Genomic DNA, 12,489 nt, shown 5'->3' on the forward strand with positions numbered 1-12,489 from the left:
CTTATATGAAGCAAAATTAAAACCAGTCAGGGCCAGGAGAGCCTTATACTGGCATTAGAACTGTTGAGAATGATTAGAAAGCATGCATTTTTTTTTTTTTTTTTCCTGCTGACCACAATATTCTTTGCAAATCATGGCACCATGCCATTTTGATACATAGGTTCTAGATATATGCCATATTTAAAAGACTGTGGCAGGTTTCTTAAAAGCCAGAGTGGGGGAGACTTGCGGTAAAGGATAACATAAGAAATACTAGTGTCTTTCTGAAGAAAAGTTGCTGCCAAGTATTTAATTGACAAGAGGCAATATTTTCTCTACATATACAAAATAACAAACAGATGTTGACTCATTTTGATCAACATCCAGATGTTGTGACCCAAGAGGTTAATATTGACCAAGGTGATGCTAGCCATCTCATCAAACAGATCAGACTGATGATATATGTATGTATATTTATAAATAGAGAGAAATACAACAAAGTAATTGTAAACACAAAATACCTTTTTGAAGATTAATGCTTCCTTCTAATACTGCAAATGTGTAATCCTCATTCCAGAAAAAAAAATTTTCTTTTTACCCTCATGAAAAAATGTCTCCGTCTCTAGCACCACCTTACAGAGAAGATATAACTTAAAGAGATTTAATGCCTCAAAACACCCATTCCAACAAATATTTATTTCTACATACCAGAGTTTTAACGAGCAGATGTAGATATATAGGTAATCTTATTCATAGAATTAAAATATTTCAGATTTAATTTACTTATGAAATTGTCTGCTTAGGAACAAGTAAGGGATTTATTCCTGTTGCTAAATAGTATTACCATGCCACATAGTAGTGCAGTGTGGTTATTAAGGGTCTGTTGGGGCTTCACAGTCAGTCCCCTATTTTCATTGGGTTTTTTAATGTAGTCATAAAAAAAAGTAGTACTGCAGGCTGAAACTTGGCCTATGAGGTCTCGCTCTAGGAGTTTTACTGCACAAAAGAGGACTGACTATAGCTGTGTGAGCATTTAAAAAAAGCTTGGTTTATTCTTTCTATGAATTTGATACATTAAAAATAGCTCTTGAAAGTGTTTAGGCAGGAAGTCTATAATATTGAGGACAAGATCACGAAACTTAAAGTGTAAAAATAGAAACACTTTGTTGTGCTTTAACGAGATGATTCATCAGAATAAAATACGGTTTGGGCTACATATTTTGTATCCTTACAAGTCTGAAAATCATTACTGAAAGAGTAAGAGAGAGAGACAGATGGTTTTGGTTTAATCATTTTAATTGATAAGCACAAAAAAAAAAAAAAAAAAAAAAAAAAGAGAAAAAGGCTTACTCGATCCTGGATCATTTTTCCCCCATGACACCATAGCATTGTGGGCACTCACAGGACTGAGCAGGATTCATAACTGGATACAAGTTGATGTATATGAGCACGTGTTCAGCCCCAGCAACAGAAAGTCTGTCAGAGAAGTGGGGAGCCTATGCAGCACCAAATAGGTGCTCTATTTGGAGGCTTTACACAAGAGGCATTTGCTGAGCAGCTTTTGGCTATTTTTATGATTGGAATCAGTGCAAAAAATATCACAAAGTACCAGAATTACATTAACTTCCATGGTCATCAGAGGATCAAAGCAGCTAGGTTCTTTTCAAAACGATCCTGGACCAATCCAGGAAGCTGTAGAAATCTGTCCTTGTTTAACCATTTGAAAACACAGCATTATACAGAGCACGATAAAGGGGAAAAATATGCCCAATAATATAACATCTGGACCTGTACTGGGGCTTAATGCTACAGCCATGGAAGCCAAGAGGAATTTTGAAATAGAAGCTATTTACAGCTGGATCAAGTCTTTATTCATCCATAAATACCAGCACATCTTACTACCATACGTAAATATTACCAGAAGTAGCTATTTGATCATTGCATTGGCTCCCTTGTCATTTAGCCCTAACTGTTGTATTTTTCTCCCTTCTTCTCTTTATTTTTTTTATAATCTTTTCTCATATCTCTAACCTCAAGAGTACATTCCAGGCCGATTTGGATCTGAGGACTCCTCAGGCTATGCTGCTTTTTCTGTTGATGCCACTCAGAATGAAAATTTGAACATATCAATGTTTGCCCGAACACGCAAATCTTCTGGCTTGTTACTGGCATTGAGAAACAGTACTTACCTCTACGTAAGAGTCTACTTGGAAGGTGGGAAACTCACAATGTTAGCTCCAAATTCCATGAAGTTATTAGGGAAACACTCCATGAACGATGGAAATTTTTACTTAATAACATTAAAAATAGAACCAAATAAGATGGAACTGTTCCAGTCCTCTCAATACCTAGGCTTTATTTCTACTCCAGTACTAACCATCCAAAGTAAGAATATTCTTTACATTGGAGGCCTACCAGATAACAAAGAAACTGATAGAAATGGCAGGTATTTCAAAGGCTGCATCCAAGATGTAAGAGTGAATAACCAGCTGTTGGAATTCTTCCCCATCACCAATCCACTGAATTCTATCAACCTAAGTCTGATCAATGTCACCCAAGGCTGCACTGGTGACAACCTCTGCAAGGTAAGAATGACATTTTTCAGAACATTTTCATATGTTTATAGTGGGGACTTTCTTTGATTTTTTTGTATGTTCCCATACATTATTTGATGATAATGACATCTTAGGAAAATATGTAAAAATGCTAGAAAGAGCAGATTTTGTTGAGTTATGCTACCTATGATGAATATCAGCAGCAAAAATGTATTTGCATAGGGGAGAATTAAAATATTTTAAGGTTGAAATACTGGTTTTCACCAATTATTGAACATGCTGTGCTGTCATAGTACTGGTCTTTATAACTTTCCATCTGAAATAAACAGAATTCTCCTTTTTGCTAAACAGTTCCCCATGCTTAGAGTTGGGAGTCCACCAGCTTTTATTCATACTTAGGTTGTCTCTTCTCTTTCCCCATAGTCCAACCCTTGCCACAACGGTGGTGTGTGCTATTCAATCTGGGATGACTTCACTTGCACGTGCCCCCCCAACACAGCAGGGAAGGCATGCGAGGAAGTTAAGTGGTGTGAGCTTGGGCCCTGTCCTCATGAAGCACAGTGCCAGCTGGTGCACCAAGGATTTGAATGTAGGTACATTTCAGTTATTCCTATCATCTTTGGAGATTAGACAGAATGGAAATTTTCATCAGGATTTCCTTAAAACTCAATATTGACTGCCTTTAAATTACAATCAAATGTTATTACTGTATTAAAATAATAATAATGTCAATTTTAAGTAACATTAACGGGAAGAATCTGCCCTACCAAACCCAGACATTTTCAACCAGACCCCCTGACACAGACAGCAATGTTTGCAGGACCTCTGCTTTTGACATTCAACACAACTTGTTGAGGTTGTACAATAGATCTGTACATTGCCAGAGAGCAAGCGTACCCCTCATACTTCCACTACAAAGAGATAAGAGGATATCCAGTATTGGATTAACCTTAGGATGTTCTCCATCCTCCTGAAAGGACAAGCTACGTGACATACACTGCATCATTTGATTTTCTTAAATGTTAAATATCTTTAAAGAAAGTCACCTTAATACCAGCAGTACAGTTATTCAACTAGTATCTTCGTAAGAAGGACCTGCATGCCAAACAGTCTATTTTGAAAATTTGAAAATTGATGACCATTTGAAAATTTGAAAATTTTTGAAAATTTGAGACCATTTGAAAATTTGATGACCATTGATTTGAAAATTGATGACCATTAGCTGTCTTAAGAACTTTAGCCACCCTGCATTATCTCTTTCCTTCTCCACTTTCCTTCTCCTTCCCACTCTGGAGTGGCATTTAAGAAGCAAGTAAGGATTTTGAAGCAATATTTTTTTCTTTTTGCTATCAAAGAAAGCCCTAATGATGCTGTGAAGGAAGATAAATACACGTACAGTCTGATGGAAGCTGTTAGAATGGCTGACCCTTAGGAATGAGAAGATTGGTCAACAAAAGGTTTCTATCAGAGACAACTTGCTGACAGACCAATATGATTCTATTCTTGTTGAGATTGTTAGAATCAGCATTGCAGCACTTATTAAAATTTATAACTGAAATTAAAATAATTGCACCTTCTTTAATAGACATCTTTATGATAACGTCAAAGTACATTCTCTCATAAACTTCACTATTGCATGTTACAGTAGAATATAAACACACAGACACACAATTGAAAAGTATCTGACCTGTTTCCTTTTGCTAAACTCAAGGTCATTTACACTGTTAGATCACCTTTATATTTCTGTGCTGGTTTAGGTGACAATCGTAGGGAGTTTCCCTAATAGATATTCAAAAATTCCTGCACTACAGAGCTGTATTTTTTAACTAGTTGTTTTCTTAGCTACAGCATAGGCTTCTTGTTGTTCAACACAGGGTAATGAAAAAAAGGAGTTTCACTGGCCAGTGAGTTCTCTACCAGCCTGGTGTCTTATGCTCTGGATACCATTTCAAGCTGAGACAGCAAAAGAGCTGTTTTCTAGGGGTTGTGGCTATAGTTCCACCTAGATGGCTACGACTAGCAAGCCCTTTAGAAAAACACGCACTCCAAAGAAAGAGAAAAAGCCAATACAGGAAGCTCATGTGGGGAACATCAACTAACAGCAAAACTGTGTGTGTCACATCTGAGAGTAAAAGCACATCCAGATGGCTTGCTGTGCTCAGGACTCAATAAGAGTTCTACAGGAGTATTTTAGCTTTATGAGGTTAAAAACCTCAGCTTTGTGAGACATTAAAAAAATCAGAAATAATTTTTAAAAGCTCTGACTTTCATTTTTAGTATGGTTTCCTCTGAGGACACTTTTCCTATGAGAAAGACACCACAGTTGATGTGCCAGGTGATGTAGTTACACCTCTGCTGCCTTAGTATCAGGATATACAGTCAATAATTTTGTACTGGGACTCCCAGGGGTTCTTTTCATCAAGGTTTACTGAGCTCAGAGATAGCTCAGGAACACACCTTATCCCAGTGCTAGGATCTTGCAAAGCTAGATTTGTCTGAAGTACAGACGGAAGACATTCCTTCCAGTCTCTCCTCCCTGTCTATAATCCTCATAAATCTCAGAATGTGCAAATTTACAGCCCAGTGAGTTAGTGCATTTTAGTAGAAACCATGTTAATGAAAGTTGTCTAATACCTTTGTGATGTCCATAAAACTGCCACCATGTTGCCCATCAATTTTCACTCACAGCTGTGCAAACTGAGTCCTCTGCTGCCCTCCCAGCACAGACTTGGTGTGGTCATCGGGGCCATGGCAGTTGTGTACACAGCAGGAGGAGCTAGCTTTAAATGTGACAGGCACAACTCTTCTTACATTGATTTTGAAGGGGCTTTTTGCTAACTGACTTCAATTAAATTCATCCTTTTTGCATCAGTGAGAGTAAATTGGGATCCAGTCAAACACTATCTAAAACCTCGTTAGTGCTTCACCTAAGAAAAGAGGAATTGAGAGCAAAGGCTCACCCCATCCAGATCTGTCATGGGGAATAACTAGCTGCCCATATTTAGGGAACGAACATAAAATGACAAACATATATCTTCTTTTGAAGTACCCTCTCAGCCTCAGGTTTGAGTTGTATACAATTATGATCACCTCCTCCTCTCTGTCTAAAGAGGAAAAAGAGAGATAACACTCATGTATCTTTAGAACAATAACTTGAGGTGTTGCAAAGCAGCACACTTTTGATGTCAATATAGCTGGTGCTGGCACTGCCCTGTATTTTCTATAGCCATAAGGGACAGGCAAGGATAACTGAAACACTGGTGGAATTTGTTTCTCAGCAAACCCAAAAGGACTTACATGACAGGGAGCATGGGGCACTGAAGATATATTGTTCCACATGTATTGGTTTAAAGTTGGCCTGGTTTCTCAATTATTATCTTTGCACAGGTCTTGCTAATGCAGTGTTTAGTGGCCGAAGCAGTGCGATATTTTACAGAAGCAATGGAAAAATCAGCAGAGACCTCACCAATATCGTATTTGGCTTTCGAACTAGGGACACTGACGTGATCCTGCTGTATGCAGAGAAGGAGCCAGAGTTTGTTATCATCAGTATTCACAACTCCAAATTACTCTTTCAATTGCAAAGCGGCAACAGCTTTTATAAGCTGACCCTTGCTAGTTCACTCGCTGTGAGTGATGGGAAATGGCATCAAGTAATGGTGTCTATGGTAGAGCCCCTGTCCCAGTTCTCTAGATGGCACATTGATATAGATAACAAGAAAGACACTGCAACTAGTACAACTGCTGCAGGAAGCCTCAACTTTTTAAGAGAAGAGACAGACATCTATGTGGCTGACAAGGCTTTTGACAGTCTGGATGGCTTGCGAGGATGTATGAGCACCATAGAAATCAGTGGCATTTATCTCTCATACTTTGAAAATGCTGACATCCCTACTAAAAAACCTCAAAAGGAGCAGTTTCTCAAAATATCTGCAAACCCTGCTCTTACCGGCTGTTTGCAGGTAGATGTCTGCAGCTCAGATCCCTGTATGCATGAAGGGATATGTGAAGACTTCTATACTTCCTACCATTGCATATGTTCCGAAGGATGGACTGGCACCCACTGCGAAGTCAACATTGACGAATGCTCTTCAAACCCCTGTATTCATGGAAACTGCACTGACGGGATCACCTCTTATGGGTGCAGTTGTGAACCTGGTTACACAGGGGTGAATTGTGAAGAGGATGTAGACAACTGCCGTGGCCACCAGTGTGCAAATGGGGCCACTTGCGTTGATGGGATTAACGGATATTCTTGCCTGTGTGCTGGCAACTTCACTGGAAAATTTTGCAGGTACTATAAGGCAGATCCATATGATTTTGTCAGGTCTCTTCTGAAGGGTTATTACATCACTGATGTCTCCATTTTAAACACAGATGTTATGCCTCTATCTATATATTAATCATGGCTGCAGAATTAATGGATAAAGAGTCTGCAGTAAAGTAAGCTGTAAAGATCAATTAGACACGGGCAGAGGCAGTGGAGAGGTGGCAGCTCAGGCAGAGACTGATGAGGCAAGGAGACAGGGAACAAGGCATAGCTCTGCTGCCCAGCTCTGCTGCCAGCCTGGGTCACACCAGTTCTTTGATGACAGGATTACAAGTCCACCAGAGCTCAGAGACAGATGTGTTACCTCCTTTTTAGAAAAAAGGATTTTATGGGTTTAGAATCCCTAAAACCATACTTTGTTAGAGTAATAGAGCTCTAGAACTATAAGTAGAGAAATTCAGAGTTGGTGGGTAAGAGAAAATAACAATAGAAAGGCTTGTAAAGAAGTTTTTCTCCCCATCCATAGCATCTTTGCTAGGCGGGTCTTTTCCTCCAAGCTTGCATTCTCAGCCCAGCTGTCCTGGTGGCTGCAGACACCACACAGCCCACTATTTCCATCACTTCTGAGACTCCTCACATGCCTGTTTCCTATTCTTCTCAGACACTCCTCTGCAAACGCTGCAGTCTCTTCCCCTGTCTCTCTCTCCTTTAATTGCCCTTTTCTGCACACCATTAACTTCTCCCTTCTAGCATGTCCTGTTGCTCTCAGAGAACAGAGGACTCCAACAAACTCAGTCTGCTGCAGCCTGAAGGATGCAAACAGACAGTCGTCTTTGTGCTGCCCAGCCACAGATTTTTAGGCTATAATTACACAATTGTCAATTTTTGTTGGCTCTTTTTGAGCAGTGAGGACATCCTGAGATTTGAAGATGCCTTATATTGGCCCATCTTTTATGCTAAGTCTCTCTTTTGAACTCTTCTCCTAAGCTGTCCAGGTATCACGTAGAAACACATCAGTAACGTAGGCAGTGTTGTCCCTTTTTTTTCTTTTTTTCTTTTTTCTTTTTTTTTTGCTACAAAATGAATCATTAACTTGCCAGTAAATACTTGGAAAAGGAAACCCAAATTCAGCAAATTAAAAAAGTTAAACAAAACATGTTTTTTGCGTCTTAAACCTCAGTTCCTGCTGTCTTTCCTTTGGACGATACCCCAGCCAGTAACAGCATTGCTGCCCCAGTTCAGTTGCTGCCTACCACTAAACATGAGCACCCCAAATACCCCAGGCACCAGGCGTGCCAATGCACACAAATGTGGGGTTTCCTTTCCAAAGAGGAAACCAAGGAGGCACTAAGTATGTGCAGCCCCTGAAACTGTGTGTTCAGTTACAGGTAAAATGTAATGCCTTTCCCATTGGTATTGAATAGTATTTGCCAGGAGAAGCACTGCTCCCTCTATTTGGAGATTAACAGGACTAGATTTTGCAGTCAAATAACAAATTTGCAAGGTAGATCTAAATATTTTCCACTAAAGCAGTGGACTAGAGTCAAACAAAAAGCTGAGAGAGCATGAGACATCCAGAAACAAGGAAAGCGCAAATAACTGCCATTGCCTTCTTATTTGCCTAGATACAGAAGATTACCATATACAGTTTGTGGGAATGAAGAGAGAAACCTCACTTGTTTCAACTATGGCAACTGCACTGATCTCAGTGGCGAGCTGACATGCAGGTGCCTGCCTGGATTTGCTGGAGAACGGTGAGATGCTTCACCCAGCAGGTCTTTGTGGAACAATTCTTCCAGAAGGGTCCAGAGAGTAATGGCCACAGGGGTTTTGCCCTCCTGCAGAAATATGGACAAAGCAGTTAATTTAAGTTCAGCAGTTCCTTGCTGGAGTGACTTTGAGGGTCTGAAAGTATAGCAGTTTTACTTAGATGAAAATCACAAATTAATGCAGCAAGATTTAATCCAATATAGCACCATTAACTCCCGTGCAAGGTATTATTTCTTAGACAGCTTGTACACTTGCTTCTACGTGCCTGTTTTTTTGATTCCGTGACAATTTTGTATATGACAAACTAGAATGTTGTCTTTCCATAGGTGGGGACACATAAACACACATATCCTGCTTATATATAAAAATCAGCTACAATACACTGACACATGAATATGCAAAGCAGTTTCATTTTCACATGTATATGTTGTGACTATACAATCTATTCTTTCACAGGGATGGTATGAGATGAAATACCTGGTGGTATTGCAGCTTGTTACTTACTGAATGCTGAAGTATGAAAACAGAATTATTATTTTAAAAAGAACATAAGAAACACTTTTTACATGTTATAGTTTAGTTTGAAACAGAGGGGCCTTCCACACAGTGAAATTTGTATCTTGTAACATATTGTCACAATTCACAGTTACCATTTGATAATTTCTGCAGACAGCTCTGGAGCAGGGAGGCCTGACAGCCTCAGGGCATTAGGTGCTGTAGAAACATAGAAAGGTGTTGTCCCAGTCATAATGTAGTCTGAACAGATAAGGGCACCTTTTTGGACAGTGAGAAAGGAAATACCGTACATGCTCTTAGTGAAATAAGCATTACATCAGAGTATAATATCCAAAAGTTCAACAGGACCATGCTATGTTGGCTCTGCAAACACAAAGTTTTCAACAAAAGGTTTTCATTCTCTCAAAACTTATTAACCCACTGATTTTGTGGAAACAGTACAGTAAGCTATGAAAGATAGATGAAATGAAAGTTTCCACCCACTCAATGCACACTAGTTGGCAGACATGTCTGCATTGTACTGTTTAACTCAGCCAGAAGGTCTGTGAACCACCTCACAATATTAAAAAAAAAAGTGAAAAAAATCAAATATGAAAAAGTAAAAGCATATTCTTAGGCACTTCTTTGGCATGTATATTTCTTGGGACTTCAAAGTAGAAGGAAAGTACTTTTTCCTTCTTCCTTCCCCTGCCAGGCAATTTGCTAACTACAGCTTTGGGAATGAGCCTTCTTTACATCCATCCCACTGGCTGGCAATAATCTCTATTTTATGGTTCCCATGATTCTCATATTGAACAGCAGCCTTGTACCAAGCATACTGCACTTTAACTGACTATCACAGCAAGGCATTCTTCTCCAATGTCTAAAATTGACTATTTGTCCTCTTTTCCTCCAGGCTGCCAAACCATAAACCAGTAGTACTTCTGTGCTTGCAGATCTTAGTATATCAAATGAGAAAATTTCACCCCTCCTTTTTTTCAGAACAAATTCAAATATATCAGTGAATAAGAAAATGAAAACCAAACCCCTTTGTATATTTCTGAATTAGATTGATAAAGCAGGCATTTTGCTTTAAGACAATATTTCATCCCTCAGAAAGCCATTGACGCACAGTATAGAGAAAATAGTGTCTTTCTATGTCAGTCAATTGACATCGGATCACAAAAAAATCCTAATTAACTTAATAATTGGTGGAAAGGGAAATGTGAAAAGATTACTCTTCATAAAAGGAGATATAGCTGTCTCATGAAAACAAATTTTTCATTCAGTTCAGGCTGGGAATTTCAAAATTACCTAAGGGAGTTAGGTTTTTAAGTGTTCCTGATACTCAGTTGGATTCAGGTGCCTAATTCCCTGGAAGATTTGGGGCAGCTGGTATTTTTTTTCTCTTTGCATAGGTAAGTTCATAGCTATACAATTTTTATACATTGGATAAATATTTTAATTTAGCTTTTGAAGTATATGAATATAATTTACCACTGAAGGAAACTGTTGAAATATTTTTAGAGATTAATAAAGCAAGTCAGATAAAAGTGTTTAATATAAAGAACTGTTCTTCTCTAATGTAACACAAAATTTATTGCATGGTTATGAATATGATTGAACAAAGCAATTCCTTATAATTCAGAGGGAGTTTCTCATGTTCTTCTTCAAGAATAAACCTGCTTTTTTATCTGGAAAAATTAGGATTAACCATTAGCATTATTTGAAAAAAAGGAGCAGGGAATTAAAAGGGAACATTGTCAGAGCAGAAAATCACCAAATCATTACTAGTTTTCAGACAATCTCACACATTCCTCATTAATGTTACGTTGGTTGCCTTGAGAAATTATGAGAACTTAAATTTCCTTTATCATCAGAATTAACTCAAAAGCATTTAATGATACATATTTAAGCTTGTAAAGCTCTGTTCTGCACCATTCTTAACCATTCTCAGGGCCCATCTCAGAGAGACCAGATAGGAGATTCTGCTGGGATCTATTGGCACTCCAAATTGGTGGGGGGGGGGGGGGGGGGGGGAGGCAGGTGAATATTCCCAGGAGCACTCAGGTGGGAAAAACATGCATTTGTTTGACTTACACTGAGACTACTGAGAAGGAAAATGTGCCCTCAGCTCCCCGGAACAATGAAAACGGATAAGCAAGCTGTCAGCAGGACTTGCACCTGATCTAGGCCTAAAAGCATACACAAACTTTCATTTCACATTGCTAAACACCATTGACCATGAAATGCTTTATAGAGATGAAACTTCTGGCTTAACTATCTGTGTTTGAAAATAATACAGGTAGTTCAGGATTGGAGTGTGGCTAATCAGGTAGTTAAGAAAATCATAAACACATGTGGAAATATACCACAGATTTCAAATAAAGCATCCTCTTCTTCCTTCCCCCCAAAACTTCTGAATTAAAAACGTGCCTGTTTGATGCATTTGATTTGTGATTTCAGATGCTCACTCTTTGCAGTCTTTCCTCTAGGTGTGAAAAGGACATTGATGAGTGCAGCTCTGACCCGTGTCTGAATGGGGGCCTCTGCCAGAACCTACTAAACAAGTTCCACTGCCTCTGCGACGTGAACTATGCCGGAGACCGCTGTGAGATAGATGTAAGCGACCTCTCCTTTTTTGTCTCTTTACTGTTGTGGCAGAATCTCTTCCAGCTTCTCTCCTATCTTATTCTACGAATGGATGATGAGCCAGCAGTCGAGTGGGGTGAACAGGAAGACTACTAAGCAGTCTTTAAACTTTTGTATTTTAATGCAGCAGAAGATGCCTTGATCAAACAGCTTAGCAAAGCAATATAAACATCAGAGTTTTAAAACTTGTTTTATATTTCCTTGAATGATTTTCTATGAATCGCTTTGGATCTGGTTTAGTTCTTTCACTTAATTTTAGAACAAATTCCAGCAGATCTTAAAAAGTGTTCCATCCCACCTCCACCAGAGCGTTTCACCACACACACACTGCCAATGGGCAACAGTGGGACACACCGACAGGCAATACATATCAATGAGAACAATAAGATTTACTGTACTGATGGTGGCATTCAAACCCTACTGCAATGAGTGGCAAAGACCTGCTGCCTTCAATAAGGCTAATTTTACCATTAAATCTTACAGATAGTCACTATCTTTGCATCACATACCATATTCATTGCTGTTTCTTTGGCAGTTAGGTCTCGCATCTGTGAAATCATGTAGGATGTTTTTGGATAATTAGATAATGATTTAGATTAGTAATTGGCAACATGCTGAGGACACTCGCATCTATTTGAATTAGTGGCAATCCTGCACTGATATCACTAATCCCGAACCTTTGCTCCAATAGCCTGGACATCTCCAACATATTATACTGAGATAAAATACAGCTGTCTTAATCTTCATCATGATTCCTCTTTCAAGAAA

General features: G+C 38.9%; 1 protein-coding gene across 2 annotated transcripts in view; it reads left to right on the forward strand.

The window, feature by feature from the left end:
• Positions 1–12,489, forward strand: part of CRB1 (crumbs cell polarity complex component 1) — a 113,527-nt gene that overhangs the window by 72,251 nt on the left and 28,787 nt on the right. For both annotated transcript variants that reach the window (XM_069789365.1, XM_069789367.1), the window contains exons 7-11: positions 2,017–2,564; positions 2,958–3,123; positions 5,922–6,828; positions 8,430–8,558; positions 11,565–11,691. In XM_069789365.1, the coding sequence (XP_069645466.1) occupies positions 2,017–2,564; positions 2,958–3,123; positions 5,922–6,828; positions 8,430–8,558; positions 11,565–11,691 (1,877 nt within the window). The remainder of the gene's footprint in view (positions 1–2,016; positions 2,565–2,957; positions 3,124–5,921; positions 6,829–8,429; positions 8,559–11,564; positions 11,692–12,489) is intronic.

The sequence above is a fragment of the Haliaeetus albicilla genome, chromosome 8, assembly GCF_947461875.1.
Source record: "Haliaeetus albicilla chromosome 8, bHalAlb1.1, whole genome shotgun sequence".
Taxonomy (NCBI): Eukaryota; Metazoa; Chordata; class Aves; order Accipitriformes; family Accipitridae; genus Haliaeetus; species Haliaeetus albicilla.